This window comes from Leptosomus discolor, chromosome 5 (assembly GCF_034619465.1).
Source record: "Leptosomus discolor isolate bLepDis1 chromosome 5, bLepDis1.hap2, whole genome shotgun sequence".
Taxonomy (NCBI): Eukaryota; Metazoa; Chordata; class Aves; order Leptosomiformes; family Leptosomidae; genus Leptosomus; species Leptosomus discolor.
This window is the reverse complement of record NC_141395.1, coordinates 11071317-11095674: the sequence shown is the minus strand read 5'-3', so window position 1 is coordinate 11095674 and position 24358 is coordinate 11071317. Positions and strand designations below refer to the sequence as shown.

The 24358-nt window shown below is 40.2% G+C and overlaps 1 protein-coding gene across 1 annotated transcript in view; it reads right to left on the bottom strand.

Moving 5' to 3' along the window:
* Window positions 1–1951: 1951 nt before the first annotated feature.
* Window positions 1952–24358, bottom strand: part of OSBPL11 (oxysterol binding protein like 11) — a 42812-nt gene continuing 20405 nt past the window's right edge. Inside the window, exons 6-13 of the mRNA XM_086464995.1 lie at window positions 20257–20458; window positions 16136–16281; window positions 13969–14109; window positions 11472–11970; window positions 9651–9837; window positions 5646–5828; window positions 4895–5048; window positions 1952–3509 (exon numbers count right to left, since the gene is read on the bottom strand). Of these exons, the coding sequence (XP_086321121.1) occupies window positions 3432–3509; window positions 4895–5048; window positions 5646–5828; window positions 9651–9837; window positions 11472–11970; window positions 13969–14109; window positions 16136–16281; window positions 20257–20458 (1590 nt within the window). The 3' untranslated portion in view covers window positions 1952–3431. The remainder of the gene's footprint in view (window positions 3510–4894; window positions 5049–5645; window positions 5829–9650; window positions 9838–11471; window positions 11971–13968; window positions 14110–16135; window positions 16282–20256; window positions 20459–24358) is intronic.

Genomic DNA, 24358 nt, shown 5'->3' with positions numbered 1-24358 from the left:
CCGATGAGTATGTTTTCTTGTTCTCCCAAGTCCGGTTTAAGAGGCTTTAAAAGACACTCTGACCGGTTCTTCCCACAAGTGACTTGGACAGAGGGGGGTCAGCTCGTGCAAACTAGACATTGAAGGCTGCATCCCTGATTCTGATGCCTGAAATCCAAGTCCTCCTGGGAAGACAAAAAACTTAATCCTAGGCTTGACAGGTTATACTGTAAATATGCGGAAAAAGTCTCAATCTATTCCCCTCTCCTTGCCTAAAACCTTGAACACTCCAATTTACATATTGCATTTTCTTCTATGAAAGCCAATCCTGAATGAAGCTGTCAGGATTACACGCCCGAACGCCCCTGTTAAAGAGGCCTGACTGGTCACGCTCTTTGTTTTCCAGGAGCAGCAGGGCACGCAGCACCTCTGAAGAGAGTCACTCACCTAAGCTCCAAGATCTGTTTATAACTCAGGGAGTCTAAAACCACTGAGATCAATAAGTATTTTGCTCTTAACTTCAGCAGAGCCCAATCAAGCCAAAAAGACAGAAGGGAACATAAGCCAAAATCCTACATTTTGCCACGCTCCCCGTTGAACACGCTGTGGTTCTAGCTGGTATCTATATAGCAAGCAGCAGTGAGCCCTTCTCTTTGCTCCAGAAGATACGAGATGGAAACAACAGCAGTTATGCAAGAGAATCAAATCTGGTCAGAGTTAAAAATACATCCATTAGTCCGCAGGGTGCTTGCGACTCTCAGAAGAATCCCAGAAACGTCTTACACTTTAAGCTGGATAGTCAGTGGTTAGATTTCTTTTTAAACTGTTTTCAACTACTTCCTTTGTTTCTAGAAGTAACTAGAAATTCGCCTCGTAACTAAATCCGCATCAGGAGGCCATTCCAGTTCTCGCGATCATCTGAGCAAAGGAAGGCTTTACCTTTTTTTTTTTTATCCTAGCAGCACCACCATGTTAAAAGAAATCGTTTCATGTACTTTAAAAGATTACTTCTTCAGCACTGGGTCTATTTTTACACAACAAAATTAGTAACAGCTTTCTTAGTGTGAAACCACAAGCATACCAGATGAGGGTGGAAGAGAAATAACTTGACTAATAATATTATATAAGGAACACAAATGGGTTTATGGTCAACATGGGAGCTTTTCAGTCTGTTTTACAGCCATCTCCTTGACAAATTCCCAAATCAAACTTTTATGCAGAGCTCAGTGATTGAGTCATAAGTCTACATTTTAATAAGTACAAGTTTGATCCCTGGAATATAAAGGTTTGGTTTCTGCTCTGATCACTCCAATATTAAAAGCTGGACCTTGCACCACAGCCCTTGCTGTTTGTTTAAAGCAACTCTGCCATGTGACACAGATAAAACAACTATGAAACATGTAGAGTGTTATCAATTTATTTTCTGTCCTTCTACCAGCCCCAGTTTGGTGCAGGCAGCAATAAACTATGGACGTTCAAGTGTTGCCACCGTGATTCCTACCCCAAATCCTGGAACTGGCCAAGAAGCAGACCCTGAATGTGTCGCAGACCCAGAAACAAGGAGGAATAATCCCACCGTTTTCATTTTTATTTTTATTCCTGGTTAAACGTGAAAATGCCCAATGGGTATCCAAAACTAACACAACAGGGTGGTTGTATAGAATACGACAAACAAGACAGCAGGCCCTAAAACATTCTTCTGCTGGAGAACATAGTTACTACTCAAGTGCACAGTGCCAAAATATCCCACTTTAAGGGCCAAGGAAAGCCCAGACAGACAGATCTCCAGCATAAAAGATAACAACCACCTACACTTCCTGGTCACCTGATCTCTAGGAAAGCAGACAGAACAAATGAATCATTTTGTAGTTTTATTATTTCCCACCCCCACTTCTCACAAACGGACTATGACTCGCATTGAGATCTCAGTGCATTTCACAGCAAAAAAAAAAAACGTACAAGAGGATCAAAATATTGTGCATAAACCCAACTTTTTTTTTTTTTTTTGCACAATTTACAGTTTGTGTTGAAAGTTAACATGGTTATTTAAACCTTCTGATGCATTCTTACACCTGGATCTTCTCCATGGAAAACATCTTACCAGATCACACAGTTGTGAGTTCTCATGATGCTGGATCAGGTGCAGCCATTGCTGTGGCTGGGAAGTGGCAGATAATGTTATATACACTGATTGGAAGACTACATCAGAAGAAAAAACAGATTAAGGCACCACTGTTGGAAAAATTAAGGTAGCTTTTAGTTACAACAATAGTGAAAGCCATAATAAGTACTATTCTTAATTGCCAGCAATTCTTAGACTTCAATAAAATAGTTATAAAAAAAAGAACAAAGGACGTTTGTACCTGAATACAGTTTCCTGATATCTGATTGTGTTTCAAATCAATACCCAGTCCTCAGCATAATCAGCTTTTTTTTTTTTTTATGGTAAGATGAAAAAACAGGACCTACAGCCCATGTATTCACAGGTCACATTTCACTGCTTTGTTCTGAATAACACCACAGGAGAAAACCCAAAACAATCCAAAGGACAGTTTGTAACACTGATACTTCACCTCTGAGATGATTAGATGGGCAGAGAAATTTAAATACAAAATCGTACGTTTTCTGTGCATTTTGAAAGCCTTAGTCCTCAGGAAGGGAAGGTGGAGAAGGAAAACAAAAAAGGCCAAACCTCATTACATTATAACATGAGAAAAATCAAAGTCACTCAAAGAGATTTAATAAAATTAGGAGTTGAAAAGTGTTCAAATTACTTTTCCAATTCAAGTCAATTATTTCAAGTATATTAAAATGTTTCAGAGGAAAAATTTCTCCATGGTTACAATTCTAATTGCTTTTATAAATCCATAAAAAAAGAACGGCAGTCTCTACATATATCCCATAGTCCTCCGATGCATGCACGCGTTCTCTCTGAAGAAAAAAAGTCATCACGATCCAGTTGTTTCTTAACACTGATTTCAGGCACATCTTCCAAACACTCCTCCAGTTTTTGCCAAAAATGTTAGTCACCAGGCATAAAAGCAGCAAATTTTTGTTGCTGTTGTCTGCATGGGTACTGAGCAGGTTTCAGCCATTAAAGAGCTTGACGCAGATTCTGAAAAATGCCAGTCTAAAATCCAACAGTTCCCTCTTCGCTTAGGCAGCTTTTGCAATCAGATCTACTCAGAAGAATCTTACACAATTAGATAAAATCTCTTGGATCGTACAAAAAACAAGCCGGTTGAATATACCTGGCAAGTTTGTCTCTACAACTTTGAATTTTTTTTAAATCTTTTTTTAATAGCTTTAAAGTGCCCTAGTATATTTATGCCTTTATGCTCATTTAGACTTTCACAATTACATAAAAAGGGGACACTCAGTGTGACTACTGTGTTTTGAGAGACAGAGGAAAAGGAGAGGAAAATCAGAAAACTCATCTTAAAGCAGCTTTTCTAGTTAGTGTCCGTTTGCTGAGTTTGCACAGCAGAGCCTGTTTTCCAGAGGGGTTTATGATAAACCCAGCCGTCTCCCTGCAAATAAAGAGAAGATATGTCCATAATAAAGGTACTGCCCTGGGAGAATTCTCTTCACACAACTATTAGACTGATAGCTGTGAAAACCAGAGGGACGTAGTTTACACCTCTAACTCCCACAGATTAAGACACGGAGATCAACGCTCCAGGCTTCTGAGACTGCCTCAAAGCACATACGGACTCTTGCCGAGTCACAGTGCGCTCTGGGAATCGACTGCACATGTAACTAACCCAGATGGAAAGCCACTCTTCTCAACTCCATGATCTAGATTACTTTAAAAAGCCAAACAAGAAGCCAGCAGAGAGGCAGCTATCCAGGATTATCAGCTCTAACACAGCCCAACTGCTTACCCAGAAATGAAGTAGCTCAGGATTACATTTTCTGAATAGATCTGTATCTCGGATTAGCAACACAATTTTACCTCTCTGAATCTAGATACTAACCATACAAATACCTAAATCTGAGCTAATCATACTGACATAGCTTTAGAGAAAAAAAAACTTCATTGGAGCTAATGGTCCTGAACTTTAAAAAACAAAACTGGAAGAAACCCATGTTAAAGAAAACAAACTTTTTAGCCTACGTTTTAAACCCTTGCTAGATCACAGATACAGGAAGAAGAAAAGAAGGGTGAGTTACATTACTGCAGTTTAACAGACAAAGCTTCCACCACAAGCATAATTTAAACTACTAACAGCATAAATTTTAGTTGAGTCCTCCCCTCTTGCAAGGTGCTCAAAGCTCTCTACACAAGCAGGGTCCCATCATCCGGATCACAAGGAAAGCCTATTTCAAAGTTATCATACTGGCAGCCCTCAGCCCTCCTGGGCAGGCTGCAGTCCACCTTGTTAAAAGTCTTACCATATTGTTATTGCTACCACTATTAAAATACAGGTTGAACAAGTAAGTTCCATCCAAAACATAATATACAAGAACAAAAAAAGTTCTAAGTTGAGAATGAACTCACGTTCCTTCTTGCTAACAGTAATTTCTTGGATTCATATGCACACAACATCAGCAAAATTGGTACCATTGATTATTTTCTTTGGGTATTTACTGTTACAGTCTACTTGTATATGTAAAGCAATTTTCCACGTGCCTCAAGAAGCGCCTGGTAAAAGAAACCAGACCACAAAACATTTTGTGGCAAGGAAATCTCAAGATCAAGTGTTTGGGGAGTGAAGGGTTAAGTCACACCTTTACATGTTCGGGAGTGCTTAAGGCACCTTACTCCTATGGATCCCATGGAGCTAAACTGGAAGATCTAAGGCCAAATACTCCGTTGTGACAGGACACAGAACCATCTGTGCACATGCTGTCATTGCAGCTTTGCCTCCATCACAACTTTGCCTCCATCACAGCTAACTGCTTGGGAACTTACTTCTTTAAGGAAGTATTTCGTACACCAAGGTGTTTCTGTTTCAGCACGAAGCCTCTCTTCATTCCTCTGACGTTCTTCAAGGGCCCGCTTGTGCTCCGTAGCCTTATCGATGTCTCCATCCCGCAGAGACTCTGTCACATGCTGCCACAGCCTCCTGCCAAACAAATCGTTAACTTTACTTTTGAAAAGCTTTCTCAGCCTGCCACCTCGACCTACAGGACTGCTGCGTGCAGCTCTTCCCGAGCAGGAGCCCTCCCTCCACTTAAGACACCACAAACCAACCCAGGTCACAGCACAATGGTGCAGCACAGGACGGGCTCATGGGAGAGTCTTATAATGACCCTAGCAATGAGGAGCCGGTAGGAATGGCTCTGAGGTTTTGGCTGTGGCAGCCTCACGTCTGTTTGTATACCCTTTAAAGTTGGAAGCGTTACTCAACAAGCAGTTTCTTGGGAGGACCTCCCTTGTCCGGAGCTGCCCCGCTGTGTAGCTGGAGGCAGCTCTGCTCTAGCAGGCACTTTATGAACCCAGAAGACACGAATAAAAGAGACAAGATAAACAGCCATGTGCCTGCACTTGTTTTTTAGACTTTTTATTATGCACTTGTTTTTTGTTTTTAAAAAAAATAAAAAATTAAGGTCACTGCTGCTAAGCACTATCCACAAATGACATCTACATTTGCAGGTTTTCCTAAGGCATTCACCAGGCTGCTCAGGACAAAAAGGGTCAGACAATAGCAAACATACTCTACCTAGATTCAAATGGTCCTTGTTTCTCAAGGGGCCGGACTCGTTTTCTTGTCACAGACAGCTTTGTCAAGTCCACGTATTTTGTCTCCCCGTTGCTGTAGGTGAACTCAAGCACGCTGTTCCACTCCCCTTGCACTCTGCACACCACTGTGTTTGTCATGTTCTGCTTCACTTCACCTGTGACTCTAGGAAAGCAGTTTATTTTTTTAAAGGCCATGGCTGAAGACACCTGAAGACTATTCCTTGCATAATCACTCAACTTAATTCTGAATGAGTTCGCAAACTTGTCACACTGTCTTGAAAAATGTTAGTTAGTTGAACTGTATTTGCATGGAGAAGCTCAAAGAGCAAAATGACTTTTGCTCGTTGCTCTAGTTCTTTTCACGTTACCCAGGAAACTACATTTTTGACTTCAGCTCAAACTTGTTTCAAACCTTTCAACAGAATTGAAAATGAAAAAGAAACTAACACAAGCTGGTTCACATATAACAAGCAGTTCATCATTTCTACTTGAAACATCACATCAGATACGTAGTTCAGACTTAAAATACAAAAATTAAACTTCCTAGCAAGGATGTACCTCACTACCTGCTGGCACTTTATGTCACATCTTTACTTCTCAGTGTTCTCCACATGTAGGTGGTCTCATTTTTATGTTGCTCACATAAGCAGCAGACACACAAAGGCAGAAAGCAAGGTAGGAAACTAGGAGCCAGAACTGCTTTTCTTTCCTGCCTCTTCCACAGAAACCTCTGCCAAATAGCAAGATATCAAAAATGTCTTCCTAATATCCAGTATTTCATTCAAAGTGCTGCACAGATGCTCGAGCATCACTGTAATTACACACTGACACACACTTTTCTTCTCGACATCAAGACCTGTCCAAAGACCTCTTGACACTCACTTCATCCTGAATCAAGGAGAGGACGCTTAATGAGCATTGTTAGGCAAGCAAATTACCACCCTCAAACAGAACTTTTCTCCTAGAAAGAAGAAACAAAAGGATCTGCACACTGTGCAAACAAGACTTGAGACACTCTCACTTGTGAGGTGCTGCAGGATTCACAAAGGACAATATCTCCGGCTCCAGTTAAACCGTAATTACCTGCCCACAGGAGCTCTACAACACAGCGCTCCTCCAACTCCCCGTCCCACATTGCCTCGGCACTCGCACAAAACACGTTACATCTCTTTTCACACTTACTTTACGGGCAGCTAATAACAGCTAACGTGCACACCACTGGTTTGCTCTTATTTCCTTTGGACAACTGCTTACAGAAGAGCAGAAAGCAGCACTGCTGTGCTCCCACCCGGCCCACGCTGGCTGCGTGGTGCCACACCCAGAGGAAGAAGGGGGCACAGGACACATAGGTGGCAATTCCCCTCCTCCACATGCACCAGTCACTTCCAGCTGTGTCTGCATCTACTGTACAACCCCCTAGCCTGGCATCAAAACAGAGAAATTAATTTCTCAGCCAATCATACGAAACAAGTATCACAGGCCAGACCTTCCACCACAGAGATATGGGATGTCAGTCAAATCAGACCTGCAGGGAATCCCCAGGGAAAGCTTGCGGCCAGCTCAGAGCAGGAGGCAGCAGCCAGGGTTTCTGCCACATCTTGCAGATGTTTCTGCCACATGATGGTCCAGCAGCTCGAACCTAATTTAACTTCATTAGAAAGAGCCTCCAAAAAAAAAGCCCAGACTGATAAGTACGTGCTGCTTATGCATAGTTGTCCATTACAAAAATTTAAGGTTCATTCAAGAACACAGGCCAGAGTTGGAGCAACATAAGCAACAAAAGCACGTTTGTGTTAAACTGTTAAGCTTTTTTTTGTGGAAGTTAACAAGCCCTAACAGTTTCTGAAAACAACTGAAATAGTAGGCAACAAGCAAACAGCCTTCATTTTGTGCTGCTTTTTCACCCCACAGCTTCCACCAAAGCTATTACACGTGGCAGAGTCCCTGTCCTCATCTCAGGGGACCTCTGAACAGACTGAATCCACAGGATGCCAGAGACCGGCCCATTCAGACTTTGCAGTTACATCTTCACAGCTTTAAGAGCTTAATTTTTCCAAGTGCTGTGGGGTTACAACACAATATTGACATCCAGTATTTTAATACCAATCACAAAATTAATGTCTCTGCTTAGCTAAAGGTAAACAAAGTTATATCACTCACTAGTAAGGTGCAGTATCAACCTGCTACATTACACTCCCATTGCAACCTGTTTTTTTCAAGTTGCATTGCTCTGTGACACACAACCATTCCCAGCATTGCAGATCACAATATCTGCCTGAACTAGCATTAGTGATAAAAATCTGCTCGTACTTATTTGTAAGCTTGACATGACTGATATATGCCTAGCTGTTCGTTATCACCATCCTCTATTTCATCAAGCTGAAGAAGTACAGGACCAAGAAGCCTATATCCAGCTGAGGTCTAACAACAAGGGTCACTCTACAAAAAAAAAGAAATCTATAACATTGCCATAGCAACTCAGTTGCGCTCTGCGTAACCATGACAACGCTGCTGCTTCCCCATCAAGAGGTTCTTTTGAAAATGTCCAATCATCACCATGTCAAATTTTCAATAGTTACAGTACCTTGAACAGGTCTGTCTTTAAAAAGCCTCTACATCTGTGACTAATTTCAGAGACAAGTAACAAAACAGTTTCCAAAAATTAAACCGTTGAAGTAAAATTGCATCCTGTTGCTTATTTTTTATGGCACAATAGGAGCCATTACAAGGTGGAAGATATATTGTAAGCAACGGAAAAAAAAATCCCAAATGATGCATCACTTCAAAATTGTCGCAAGTGAAACAGAGCTACACGTAAGCTTCAGTTCTCCAGATGTCATTGGGACAGGGGAGCTCTGTTTGTAAGTTAAATTCAAAGCACGTATGGGGAATTAAGGGGCAAAGTGCTTCAAGATGGAGGTTCTGGTGGTGGTGGTTTTTTTCTCCTTTAATCAATAAACCCAGCCTTACCCTACTGTTTCATGAAAAGTGATTTAGAGAAGAGTGATGATTTTTTTGCAACCTGTGAGAACAACCCACATGTAAGAAGTCCTGATGTTCTAGGCTGTTACATATTTCATTGCCGTCTCTAACACATTTACTCTAAGAAAGGTTTAAGCAAGCGCTGTCCAGTAAACAGCTGAGTACAAAATGCTCTGGAATCAGATATACTTTGTGTGACTACTACTTAATTTACTCCTTCCTCAATTAATTGCCTCTATATTAGCACAAGGCTATTCTGCAGCAGTCTCACCATAAAGCGTCTAAAACTATCAGTGTTAATGAGTTTCAAAATTTTGCACCAAGTGTACAGACACATCCTAGAATCTCCCAGAAGTAACCCCAAGCAAACTTTCCCCAGATGTCCTTTCTTTGACCTGTTAGTTTTTAAGCATGCATACACAAACAATTACCACTACAAGAATTACCATTTTTGTCTTTAAAGGTAATTTTACCTAGAGATTTTCTATAAGTTGCTTAAACTCGATAGTCTTATGTTTCTTATACAAAACTCCTAAGACCAACAAGAAACAGAGTGATCCCTGCAGTGCAACTACAACGCGCATTGCAAACACCACGCAACCCTTTAAGACAGAGATCAGCCTCATTTCAAACAAAGAGCAAATCAAAAAATAGGAAACACAAACGAACTTCTAATAGAAATAAGAGAACCTGTGGCAGTCAGGAATAAAAGCCAGCAGCTCTGTTTTCCCAGTGATTTGAACAGAGTCAGACAAATGTGGACTTTCCTTACTGCCTTTAAATGCAACCTGATTTTTCCTTGAGCATCACATGAGATGCAGTTATTCAGCTATGATATTGTTTAAGAACACAGTAATATCTCAAGTGTTTATAAACAGGAAAAAACACATTTTCTCAGACTGTCGAATGAGTATTATTCAGCACACAGAGCAGGGGAGTTGCACAGCTACTGCAGTTCCAGAGCACAGACTATGTGGTAAAATAGAAAAAAAGGTGTTCTCACCGATGCAGTTTGCCACCGTAGAAAGGCTTGGTGTGAAAGTTAATACTTGCAGAATACCCAGTCTTCGCACAGTTAATGTTGACTTTTCCTCCCAGTTCTACCCAAGGAACAGTTAAAATTGACCGAGCGTACGCACAGGGCAGAGAGAACGTGTATTCTTCCCCATGTTCCAAGAGACTTAAAAGACCTGTGTGAAGAAACAGAAGAAACCCTAAATCAGCACCATTTTAGAAAATGAGCTACCGAAACAGACCCCCAATACTACATCTGACTACTTTTCCTCGTAGCCCCTCATACCAAAAAGAAAAGAAAAACCAAACCAAAACAAAAACCAAACACAAAAGTGACATTTATTACAGATTCTAGATACAAACATTTTCCTGCAAGTACTAACCTGAGTAACATGCATTTATGTTTCTTTTGGGAAAAGACATTTATCCTAATAATCTTGCTCCATAAAGTACAGTATTGTGCTGTGCAACATACTTTTCAGTAGTATGTAAAAGGGCTGGTCACTCTCTTATTGATGGTTCTGGAGCACGGCAACACAAGACTTATGCTGACAAAAGGAAATAATGAATGAATACCCTGAGCTGCAGATCCTGAGGAAGGCTAATACTCCTGTTTTCCCTCCCTATAATTCACCTTACCCTATCTGCAGGCACGTAGCAGAGACAATTCTCCTTACCGCACCTCTCTGCCAAGATAAACCAAACTCTTTACTGGCAGTAGCTTTCGCAATAAATGTCAAGGATCTCATAAAAAAACAGAATTTTTCTTTGAGTTTTAAGATGTGTGGGTTTGTTTGATTCCTATTAAAAAAACCCAACCCCACAAGATCTACCTTTTGGCATTACTAGAACCCAATATGACAACCGACTGCTGCCTATGTCAGCCCACGCCTCTGCAGCACATTATCGCCGTGCGTCTGACATCAGCATGCAAACCATGAGAAATTTTGAAAAGTTATGACATGATTTGAGAAATGCCCTAGAGGAGACATTAACTTTAGAAACTACCTGGTACTGCCAAAGCACTGAGATGTGCCTTCCACATCCCCTGCCACGCTCATTCCCTTGTCCAGTATGTAGTTTATATGCAAGTGCCTGGAATCCCCAGTTACTGGGCAGTACACACAGGGGACACAGAATGGGAGATGCTGTCTCACCTCTTGCAGTAAGTACTAGTACTAAAGGGAAATTACAGTTGAAGGGCTGTTACCCTTCTCTGTCCCTAAAGGATCCAGTTTCTCTAGTTAAAGAAAATTAAAACTTGCATAGTAAGATACAGTAAGTGCAATGCATGCAAATGCAAAACCACTTCTACTTAATAAATGTCTGATGCCAATTAATTTGCCCGATGCTTTGGAAACATGCATAAAGATCAGTTTACATCACAGTAACTGCCCTTTGGTTTACAAGTTGAAATTGTATTTCCAAATATAATCCTCATTTTTGGCAAAGCATAAACGTATCTGGGTTCCCTCCCCCCCCATACAAAAACTTGCTGTTTATAATGAGAACTTGTAGTATCTTCTCTACTTTGTAAACAGTAAAAATAAAGTAAGAAATCACTGAATAATTGTACATTAAGGCTTGCTGTTCACAGAGATTAGAGAAAAACCAGAAGTACAGGAAAAAATAATCTGAAAACCCATTGACATCTTCTGCAAGTGGATTTTTTTTTTTTAACGCCTTTCAAACAAAAATACCAAGCAGTATTCACCTGTGTTTCTGCCAGAGGAACGTAACATCAAATTTCCTACCAAACAAATATTTTCACAACCTTGTCAAATGAATAAAGGACAGAAGTTACACTTACCCTCACCAATCATTGTCACGCCTATCGACATTCCTAAGAATTTACTTTTTGTCCAGACATGGGCATTGACACACATCTTTCTCTCTACACATTCAGCGTAAAACCCTGAGACAGGAGGATGGTGGGACACTTGCTCGGCTACAAATTTTACTGTATAGTAGTCCAGCTCTGTTTGGCCTTCTATATCTTTAGACAGAGTTACTTGTTCTGAAGGGGAGTGAACAGAGAAGTTACTGCCAACATCAGCGGCTACGTCGCTCTTGGGCATCCTCCAGGAGCAGTGAAACGTTTCCCCAATGATTGGGTTGTATGGTTTCTTTGCGATAGCTCCTTTGCGACCTTCGTGAAATGAAGTGAGATAATACTCCACAAAGCGGATCATTCTCTCCTCAGGGGTAGTGCCATTTGTGATTGCAATGAAGAGATCTGGGTGGGACATGAAGTCCGCATACATCTCCAACAACGATCGCTTCTCCAAAATAAAAGTGGGAAGAACCACCTGAAATAAAAGAAAACCCAGAAACCTCTAGTAAGTAAAACAAAGAGACAGGCATTTTTATACAGGAAGTTCTCAGGTGGGGGATTCCAGCCTGTTTCGGACAACACACTTTCAGACTGAACCTTCTTGTTGCTTTTCTGAGATGTGAGCAAAACACAGTGATCAGAGGTCCCAGAAAAGCAATTCTCAAGGAGAAAAAAGCCCAATAAGCACTATTAGGACTAAAGAGGTTGAAAGGGACCGAGCACCCCTCATAAAACATAATACAGCTGCAAAAAGAATGTGTCCCACATGTCTGTGGAGGAGAAAACAAGCAGGAAGGAGCTCAAACTACAGCAAGGAAGGTTCAGAGCAGAGGTTAGGAAAGGTTTTGTCTAACGGAGAGAAAAGCAGGGAAGCTATGCCAGTGCTCTTGAGAGCCTGCAGAGTCTCTTGCACCACAGCAACTAGTACAAGTGTTCATGAAGAATAACATAGTATAGGTTGATCCTGTACATCTGAGCAGAAGACCTTATACTTTCCCAGTTACATTCACCACTATGAAAAACAGCAGTCCTGTCCTTTGCTGGGCCAAGAGCAACACTGTAGAGTAAGAGGCTGTGGGTATCTTCAGTCTTTCCTTCCATGTAGTGTCAACCAACCTCACGTAACTAATTGTTGGAAAGAGCACACAGGGTGTTTCACCCGTGAGATCAAGACCGCCTGTTTAAATCAGCTGCATTCAGAGAAGTAGAACACAGACATGAGACTCAATAGATATACAAGTTCAGCTGAATACACATGGTGTTGCAACAGCAACCCGGAATATTAAAGTTGCTTTTTCACTTCAGTATCCCGATAGCTAAGCGCAGTTCTAACAACTTCACTACCTGTTTTTGAAGTCAGGCTTCTTGCATTTCAATGCTTTGCCTTCTCTGAACCAAAGACAATTCTACACATACAGCCAAGTCACAACTGGGAGACACTTGTCAATTTACTCCAACTAAGAGAAAGAGATGGACAAAATCTAATCTTCAATGTAAGTTAAATAATGACTTCATAAATCCCTGATTAAGCAGCAGGGGTTTAAGTTTGGCCCCCAGGCAGCAGGGCCTGTTCACATTACCTTTTTTTTTTCCCCAAATTGTGAAATGTAAGCTTCACAATACAAGTGTTTCTAGTGGCCAAGTAGCTAGAGCTCAAAAAACATAGTTTGAAAAAAATAATTATAATCCATAATTCCGAGAAAAAGAGTGCTTTCCTCATTCCATGCCACAGTAAAATCCGTTTTCTCTTTAAAAGTGTCTAGTGCTTATGGCAAGAAGTCTTTACAGGAGTCAATTGAACATAAGCTGGTAGCAGCCTGATTTTCCCAGATTTGCTGCCCAAGTCATCTAGTAGCAACTGACTGTTATTTTTTCAAAGCTGCTTGCTTTTGAGATCTGCACTGAAGTGCCAAATCCAATTCTCTCCAGTATAACTTTTTTCCTGCTTGCTATAGCTGTGAGCAAACACAGAAATGACAATAGGACAGAGATGTAAACAGATGTCTCAAGGACAGATCATGAGGAGCCAAAAGAACTTTTCAGAAGCAGCATGAATACAGGTGTAGGGTTATGCAAGTTGCATGTAAAAGCATTATCAAATGAGAAAAAAAGATCACTGAAGGAAAGCAGAAAGACAAAAATATGAGAAGGCTGCAGAAAAGCAGCATGGAAAAGAGTAAGGTGCAAATACAATACAAAGAAAACAGGTCATTACAGGAAAGCCAACAAAAACCATAGCAGAAAACACAAAGAGAATGTGACAGAAAAGATATGGCCAGTTGCATTAAAGAAAATCCACTCCTTCAGCACATTTCACTTAAAACCTGCCTCAAACTGGGACATCAGATCTTGGGACCTGAACTTGCCACAGACCACAATTTCATATTAAACTCGTTATTGTTCAATATAGGAGTCGAATTTAAAATGGCACTTCACTTTCACTGCAGCCAGTCTTCCTGCTTCAGTTACTTACTCTTGTTAAGTCCATGCCAAGTTTCAGCTGAGACAAGAGATGCAAGATAACACTGCGCTGTTCTTCCACCGCTCCTAGATCATCTTCTTTATCATCACAGATATCCTCCAGCTCCTCATCTGGATTTATTTCTTCAGGTTCCTGGGATAAGAGCCATAAACATCAGCTCAAAAATGTGACTGGCCAGACAATATCCAGAAAGTACTCCATACTGTATTTAACTGTCTGTGTATGAAAAAAAGACTAAATAAACCCCTGGAAAGAGCTACACAATGGAATCTATCCCCAGGATAAACAACAGCTGAAGAATTTAAAGGGACATTAAGATAACTCAGGGCAGATTTCATCTAGAGGAGTCAGGCTTAGATTTCTCACCATTTGCAACACGGGCCAGGGGAAAAAAAAAAAAAAAAAAAGCTTAAAACCAAATATGACCTGTTTTCCTGTAAGTTTTGTAAGCTAACAGAATGGCAAACTTCTAACACATACATAAAAACAGTGAAGCGAAAGCTAGCAGAAATTCCAACCACCTCAATAACACCCCTCCACCTCCACACTACTCAAGGCTTTCCACTGTTGCCATCATTACTCCAAAGGCTGTAGCACATGGTAGATCCTAGTTACTTGCTTGCTGTCATGCCTGATGACAAGCAATTAACGTATCTACAGACTAGTCTTCACAAGCATTACCAATGCTGCTGCTAGTGCCAACGCGTAACGCTAAAGGAAAAAGGAAAAGTGACTCGGAGCAGTTTTATAAAAACAGCAACAAAACCACACATACACACCACGCGCTGGTTGTCTGTTAATCTAACCACAGCACCCAGTCAGACTAGCAGAAATTAAATCAGCACCATTTTAACAATCACCACCCCGCAAGCACCGTTTGAATGACCGCCACCCCGCAAGCCAAAAGTGGAATGCTTCAGGCAGAAGAGATGGTGGTACTGCTAGGGCTCCGAGCATCCTCCTCCTGGGGCAAACAGCTGGAGGGGGGCAGATGCAAGGGGGAGAAGCACCAAATGCCACAGGAGGGCAGCAATATGCGTCTGCCTAAGCAAAGCCCTTTCGGCTGGAGCAGCTGCCCTTGCTCACGTTTAAGTTTATGAACACCCAACCACCAAAAGCAGGGGGCTGAGCCTGCACACAGAGCTCAAACCCTGACTGCAGTATCGCACAAGTGACTCCTTTCCAAGGATGCTCTGTTGTTCTGCTATCATAAATAAGGGAGCTGAAAATATCTAAGGGGAGTGATAAGACTAGTCATATCCCAAATACATTAAGCCCTTGAACTATAAACTTGCTTAATTATTAGAAGAAGGAAGGAATTAAGTGATTTATTTGAAAGCTTCTGGATTGTTTCATTTTCTTTTTTTAACTTAGTAGCAACTACTCTGATCCATTTAAAAAGATGTATAAGCTATAGCAACTGAATAAAAACCTTTTCGGTTTCAATTTTGCTCTAAGATAGCACAGTGCTGTTGCAGACATACAACAGCACATTATCTTTTCACAATGATAGTCTCATCCAAACTGCGTGAAACCAACTAGTATAAAAAGAATGTAATTATGACTTTCCAGCTTAGCTTTATCATAATCCCTGCTAGTTTTTACTTCAGTATTTTGCATTTCAAATAAATTTTGACAGTTACAATGATACAGACTGTATCTGTGTTTCAAATACATTAAGCCATCTTGAAGTTAAGTGATGAGAGTTGCTCAGATTAAGAAAAACATAAACAGCAAGGGCTAGAAATGAAAGATGGGGAGATTTCATAGCTGCAGACCAGCAATTTTTTCTTTTGTCTGCTTCGGCAGTTCTTGGGCCTATTTTGAGAGTGTTGTGAATTCCAGTTAGGTTTTCTGCACTTCAGTATCCACTTGTTTTAGATCAAAACGCAAGGGAATACTGCCTATTTCAACACCTTGCATTACCATCCCAGTTGGCTCCCTCCACTTGACAGCTAGTTGCAGAAAGCAGCAAAAATTTATGAAAAAGGTAGAAAGTTTCATTTAGTGCAACTGTACTCACTCCTCCTCCAACATGGCTACTCAAAGAGTGTGAGAAGAACTGTCATTAAATCATTGTCACATAATAGGATTGAAACATTTACAGATACTCCTCAAAATAATTCCCCACAGAAAGAGGATGTTCACATTACCTTACCCTTGTTAGCTGGCAGGGCTCTGCAATGGACTGCTCTTCTCTGACAGATGCTGGCTTGTTTATCTCGGCTGGGAAATTCTGAGCCGCTCCATTTTTGAAGTGGTTTGCCAGAGATATCTTCGGTTCCAACCAACTGATAGCCGTTCCTGAAGCAAAAGGAAGTTTGCGCTGAAACTTGCTCATCCTCTGGAAGGTCGGTAAATAGCAGTTTTCACAAAAGAGCTATCTTCGAAGGAATAAGCTGAAAGCAGCCAATTCCTCCCGCAGCCAATCCCTTCAGCAGCCACTAAACAAAGGTGGTGCAATGAGACACCACCTTCACTGATCATTAGCACAAACACTCCGATTGGCGAGCTGTAATACATGCAACCTGGACTGGAGAAACTAGTTGGTGTCATGAAAGGTGTAACCAGACACTGCAGGAAGAACCCAGTATCACGGGAATGTTAAGTGACCCTTACAATCTTCTTTAAAAGGAGGAGAGAAGAAAAAAAGAAAAAAGAAGAAGAAAAAAAAAAAGCAGCCCACCACTTCTCAGCTTCTCAAACCCAACTCAGTTCTAGACTAAAAAGACCTAAAGCAGAAAAAGTTTTGTTAACAGGTTTTTCTCTGGAGAGGGTACTTGTCTTTTCTCAACTGCAAAGGCGGTAAGCACACGCTGTTGAATAAATAATAGGTGCTAAAGAAAAAAAAAAAGCTGCAGGGCTTGGAAAGCTATTACCCACTTGATGATTCCAGCATCTCTAGTTACTCCCAGCTAATTTATCAGAACAGATCGGGTTCCTCATTAATAATACAAATGTTCCATTCTTTTTCAAAGGCTAATAAATGTACAGGTGACTCCAATCAGTTTTTACTGAAGAATACACAAACTGACAAACCTTCTTGGCTGGGTTGCAAGCACAGAAGTTATTAGGAAACTCAAATTTCTACCATCACACAGTGGTTTCCTGTGCTTAGGAACCTACACTGAGGTGTCTGCAGTCTCTTCCTATATGATACACAATCCTTCATTTCCAGACCTCTGTTACCTGGAACTAGGTCACATCCGCAACCACAACAGGCAGAGTAAGCTTAATTCAGGTAAACAGCTGCACTTCCACTAGGAAAATACTGGGGCAGGAAAAAAGTCCAGCTTTACTAAATGGGACAAGACAACTCCTTCCGCAGCAAGGTAGTTTATTTTCAAGTCTATACTCATTAATTCATTACATTACATTCTAAGAGGGTTTTTTTAAGTGATTTGAGCTACCAGTCATGTTTTAATCTGAGTGGACAGGGTACCACCTTAATACTTCTGTTCCACTAGAAGATCGTATTCAGATCTGCTCTCGACTATATTTTGGGTAGGCACAAGCTATTCTCTTTACTTGTAATCTCCTCCTCCTGTAAAAGTCTTCACCCCATTTATTTTTTGTTTGGTTGTTTTTTTGTTTTGGTTTTGGGGTTGGTTTTTTGTTTGTTTGTTTTACACAGTTGTCAGCACTTCCCCTCTGCTACAAACCTCTCAGAGTCTATAGTCTTCACTTCCAACATTTTTCTTCAAGAGCTGCAAATTGTCATCATAAAGGTGAATTGGAACAACAAGTACTTTTTTTTTTCTTCCCCCTTTTTAAAATCCAGTACATTTCACCACTTTTGACTTTAATTTAGGAAAAGTTAGTAGTTGCAACTTTCCTGTTCATCTTGAAGTTTGAGATTTTATGGTACACCTTGATGCAGTTGGGGCAGTGTTTTCACTATTCTGTTTTTTGCCTGGGTTTGGTTTTTTTTTTACTCCTAACAATTTGTAGTAAACTGGCACTCTTACATAATTTCTAATCGTTTTTTAAGCCTAACAAGCACTTGCCCAACACATTCTTAGCACTCAAGCACCACTTCAACAGACTCAAAAATACTTTTTTCCCACTAGATGTTTAAATTTATGTTCTGTTAGACAACTCTCCTCTTCATCATCATTTCTTGCTGCAACTCACTCATACCTAGCTGAAGGATGCTGACCTGCCTTTATGATCCTAGAAAAAATACATAGTGTTTGCCTATATTTCATTAGCTAGAACAGTTTGTATGCAAGATTTTTTTTCCTACATCATTTTATGTTTCCCTACACTTAAATATAGAAATGTCTCCTGCAGCGTTTGAATTAAGCCACAACCATTTTCTTTTCTATATGAACTTCTGAAGCCTACTAAAAAGACCCCACCAGTTGAATCAGAAGTACCCCTCCTGAGTCAGGAAAATTCTTGAAAGGAAGAAACATATTACAATCTCTCTAGAAAGGCCATGCTACCAGGAGAGTGGAAGGCTGTAGAAAGGTGTATACGTTCTTTTGATGGTCTGTTTTTAACTCTAGTCCCAGTAATCCATCATCCAGTCTGCTGTTCCTCCCCTCTCCCTCCAGTCTCTAGGATATCCCCATAAATCTTCAAGATTTGGAAATCTTCAAGGAATGTTTCTAGATTCAGCCATTAACAGGCACAAACCACCTGAACACCAGACAGATGAATTGAGCTTTTCCCTGCACCATTTCAAAAATTAAAAACCACAAAAACACTCATCAAAAACACTCCTGCCTTCTTTGCAAGTTATTACAGTGGTGCTCATTGGACCCTTCTTATTCACCCAGATATAGTAATGGATCAAAAAAACACCTTAGTAGCACACACATGAAAATGCCAGAACAAAAAGAATTCTGATGTGCATCTCCCACAGTGCATCAATAGTTTAAAAAATTCACTATTGGAATAGGAAGAATTCTTTCAGTGTGAGTAACTTTGGAGTTCAGACAAAGATTCCAGGAGGTGCCATCCAGTTTTTCATTTTTAAAATGAAATTTTGAACTGAAATGCAGCAAAAAAAGTTAACTCCTATTCACACATTCTCTTTTAACTCCTGTGGTGATTTAAGAATCACAAACTTTTTTATAGTTTTAATACTCTTATACAACATATTTTTTCATCTCAGAAGCTAAACTAATTACAGTTCTGGAATAATATGCACTGACAAAATAAGTACCACAAATATGATAGGAATAACCTTATCTTTCAGTTTATGAGTGTACTTCATTACATACTTAGCATATCTACCGTATCTGATGTGTAAGAGAAGCATTTGAGAATCCTCAAAAACTTTTTGCTCACAAAAGAGCCATGAAGTAAACACATAAAAAAAAAAAAAAAAACACAATAAGATGCAAAAGAATATACAAACAGGAAAGAACACATTCAGTTCCATACACTGCACACAAATCGGGTGGAACAATTCTGGTGAGCCCCTGCTTGCACAGAAGTGATCAATTGTGCAGTTGTAGCAACATATTTGTCTGGTGGCTCAACACGTGTTATTCCACACCCATCAGCAGCAGGGTTTGAGGTCCTTGGGGGTTTTGTTTGTTTGTTTGTTGGGGGCGTTGGTTGTTTATGAAAAGAGAGGGGTTTTTATCATTTTGGGTTTTTTTACCTTTAACCAATTTGCATTTGCTTACAAGTCTGTTCTGGCCTCAGAATGGAATGCAACTGTTATCTTAGCCCATGTTTTATACTAGGATGTTAACTCAAAGTAAGAATACTGATATATAAACAGTATTAATAATAACCTGTGCAAATGTAGAGCTTTGTATTTTAATGCTTAACTAGAAGTGAAAGCTACACACATATAAATTCTTATAATAGGTATTTAGTGCTTAAAAACAGTCAGGAAAGCATGACATTTGACAGAGCTGTACTGGACACCACATATCCTAGAATCTTCAATCCCATAAAGTTCCCCCTCTGCTATTACCGTTCCTGAGCGGCCACTTACATCCCACAGGCAGTCCTCTTGTTGTGGTGCCTTATGTACTTCATTCTGTTGTGAGATGCTCCACAACAGTTAGATGTTGTATTTATGAAGCTGCTGCCACAGAATTCTTGATAGAATAAACGATAAAAACCGTATACAACATGCATGAAGTTCTAGCCAACACCAGCAAGTCAGACTCTGGAAAAACTCATAAGAAACCAGGCAGCCAGCAGTTTTCTCTGTTCATGTGAAACTTGATTTACTGGAAGAAGCATTTTTGCAAGAAAGAAAGGATTCGTATTTGTAATAGAGTTCTGCTCTTTGTGAGCATCTATACCCACCTGCTGGTAAGGATCCCTTTTGTTGAGAAGCATGTTGTAACTGGAGAATATGGAAACAGTCATTTAAGCAGTTCATGGTTGCCATGGAAGTTGCTTTGAGCATTAATAGGTCTTGATCCAAGGATGTAAGGTGACCGGAGACAGGAAGGCATTCTATGCTCCTGATCAAGTCTCTCTGCTGGCCCTCAGCCTGAGACATCATCTGTCAAACAAAACAGCCATTTATCAGGTGATGGAAGTGTGTTGTGTAATACGTGTTTAGCTGTGCACGCAGAGGATCCCAAATGATTTTATGACAACAATAAAACTACAAGTTAATAGATGTAAAGTTGACTGTACTTTTTTTTTTTTTTTTTAATTTGTTGCAGCTACCAAAGAGCTATTAAATGCATGATGAAATTCCCATGGTACATGGCACCTTATTAACAAGCAAAAGAATATCAAAGTGACTGCAAAAAAAAAAAGCAAAGAGGAACTTGAATATGATACTCGCTGCAGTAAATACCAAACGCTTTCACGCCTGGTTGATAGGGACAGGGTGGGGAAAAAATCCCACACACACTCTGCGTGAGGAGTAATTAAGCTCTGCGCTCTACACAGCCTGGATCTACCAGGTACTACCCGTGGGTGGCAAGATCTTTTCACTCCCTACAAGAAGAGATCCAGCACTTTAAAGGAAAAGACCTGTATCCATCAGTTTGGCTCAAACCATATAGGATTCTCATTTATTGTCTGCACTGCCACCATGCTTACTATCACTATCTCATGCATACTTTGCAGAAGGGGAAGAAAAAACCAGCAGGATTTTCACCTTCATTATGTGCCCAAATTACAGCTTTCCTGTTGTTGTTGTCCCCCTTGCTTTCCCGCCAAGTTCCTTCTCTCCTTCACACAGAGCTGCACACCCCTACGTCACAGAACCTGCAACAGCACGTTTGCCCACAAGAGGTATAGCAGCACAGCACACCAGCCATCAAGCAGCACACTGGGCTCTTCCAAAAACCTACATACTTTCTTCTTTGTGCTCACAGAAGCAAAATACTGCCTGATTTTGAATCATGGGCATGAAAGCCAACTTCTATATGTGCTTGTCCGTTTTCTAGGGAGGTACAACAAACAGCATTAATGTAACCGGACAGCACTACTCTGCGATCACTATATGTTCTGGCACTTAAGTTAAATGTAAAACCAGATTGATTTAGCAGAGCAGAAAAAGAATTTCTGTAAAAAAATCCGAGATGCATTCATGTGTATAACTGCCATGGCACTACTTAGGTTTTTTAATTCACAAATCCTACCAGTATCTTACCGATTTTTTTTTTTTTCTTTTTTAGTACCTTTGCATGCAGTCCCTTCCAGGAACTGCTTTTAAGGTTTCAGGCAATAAATACTTAAGCAATATGTATTCATCCAAGTTCATGGTATGTGGTATTTGGAACATTTTAGGGCTTGGCTACATAGCATGCTATGGTGTGAATTTACAGAGCATTGGCTCTTTAGAAGTGGAGTTAACTGGGCACAGTCAGACTTAGCACATCCCAAGAGCGACAGGGCAGAAAGCTAGTAAAACACTTAGTGATAGAGCCTTGCCTATGCAAACACACCAGCTGCTATCAGAACATGTGTCTTATTTTCTTCCACTCATGAACGTGAAATAAGTCTTTGTGTGCAAGTTTCTTTCCAATATTTTCAAAAACTCTTCTGGATCGAAAAAAACCACAAAAAACAAAACCAAAATCAAATACTTAATTGACAAACGACCACAATCCTTCCAGTGATCTTCACGCTTCGTAATTTACTACGTGGCAGCACTCAAACACCTTGTTCCAGGCTCAGGCCAGACAACAGGACAAGTCATGCTATACTCAGCATTGAAGTTCAAACAGTCACATCTCCCCTTTCAAACACACTTCGAACAGTCCTAAATTTTCAGAAATCTGAGTATATAAGTAGGAGGGGAAAAAAAAAAAACCAAAAAAACAGTGCCAGTGGAGGAAAAGCACTGTGATTAAAACCTCAAAAATCTATCTGAAGTACACAGGCTACAGTTCTCACTTTGCAAACACACACACCTGTATTTAGTGCGGGTCAGCATAAAGATCCTCTTAGATCCCCTATTTTGCACAGTATGCAAGTCAGCAGCGTGACACGTATTCAGCCAAGAACAAGGGGAAGTAGAAGGGAAAGGGACGTACAGAAGACCCAGCCATAGTGCAATTCATGGGAAAGTCAAAAAAGGTCATAGTGCAGCAGATCCTTTGAAAGAGAAGCTGTTCTTCCCACAGCTTCTCCAACCGAATTCCTAAGTATTCAAGCTGTATCATGCCCAAGTGTAACAGGCATGCACCTGCCCCTGAGGTATTTTAACTATACCTAAAAAAAGGTAGGCATTGTATCCAACAAGCATTTTAGCTTCAAAAAAGACAAGCAAACTAACTTGGACATTCAGAAAAGCTACCAGTACTGAGGATTCTTCATCTGTATAGGTTAAAAAAAATCAAGTTGATACATACCCATGCTGTGTCATCAAACTCAGTAACAATCAAAAAAAGAGAACACAAATAGTTTTCTGTACTCTTTGCAATGCTAAGAAAAATCATTCCACTTCCCTTCCCACCCAGTGAGGATCCAAATTAGAGGATGCAAGGCACTGCTTCAGTGCTCCAGCTCTGACACTTTCCTCTTTCCTCCCTCAAATTCTGATTGCCATATGGCCATTTGAGAAGTCAAAAAGTTAAAAAGCCATTTCTGAAACATTACCTCACCTAATGGTAGCTTCTCAAACACCGAAATACAACAAGAAAAACTGTTAAGAGAGCTATTAGCATGAATTCCATAAATATTAATGCCGTATTCTGTATTGTTGCTGTTTTTCTGCAATAGGTAGGAAAGTGCAAATACAAATTAAGTTTGTCATAAGTTGTAATTGTTGTACCACACTAGTAAGAAGTCTATCACAAGTAAGAGGTAACTTGATGAATCAAACTGAAAAGCAACAACCTGTAAAGCTTCTGTTTTAAAACTAATTTGGAACACAAATTTCTCTTTCAGAAGATAAAGCAGATGAACAAGCTTATAAAAACCAGAAGCCACAGGAATGCCAGCTGAAGTTTTCCTGGGTACCTGACAGGACTTCACATGTTTTGCATTAGCACTGTAAGAGACTTTACTGCTATCAGAGGATATAAGCAGGATGGCAGCAGTCATCTTTTGCAAGACATCTGCAAGAACAGTCTGCTGTGAGCAGAGAGATTCACAGATTCTAAGGTCTAAAGAGGCAGTCACCTTGTCTAGCCTACTGAATAATGATGCCACAGCATTTGATTTAAACCAAGGAACAATGACGACAGCAGCATACCGTACCAGCGAAAGTATTTTCAATATCCAGCTTCCCACTGATGAACTTACCACAATGCTCAGCCACATATTTTAAGGAAAAAGACACTCACAATACAGAGCACTCTTCTGTCCCAGTTTGCTTAAGTTCCATTTCTAACTATTCAAGCTTCCTAGACCTTTATTTGCTAAATCAAAAAGCCATCCATTAGAAACTTATTTTTGCCAAGAAATGTATCACACTACATTAATTACATTGCTAACATTAAAATACTCATTAATATCAATACTAAGTAACACAGGTTTGCAATTCAGCAACAATATTTTTTTTTAGTATTATCTTTAGATTTGCACGATCTACCCTGTAAACATTCACAGATTAAATCAACCAGTAGTCACTCCATTCTGTCAGTCAAGACGAAAGGATTATTATTTCTGGTTTGTTTGGGTTTTTTTCCAAAATGCACTGAATGTGTAGTGAAAAAATGCATGCCTCCAAACTGTTCTCCTCTCGGTCACATCCGTCCCTAGACAATTTGTCCATGTGAATTAGCACACCAGAAAGTGCTATCAGTATTCTTAACCTTCAATCATGACCAATTTCTCCTTAGTCGTAGCACATACAAAGTACAGCTTACTCAATTCTATAGCCTGACATGGGAAGGAAACAGTGTATGATATAATAGTAACATAATATGTGATGTTACCCTTCCTTAAGGGTATTCCCCTGTCACCTGTACGCCAGGACTCACAAGGATGAGAACAT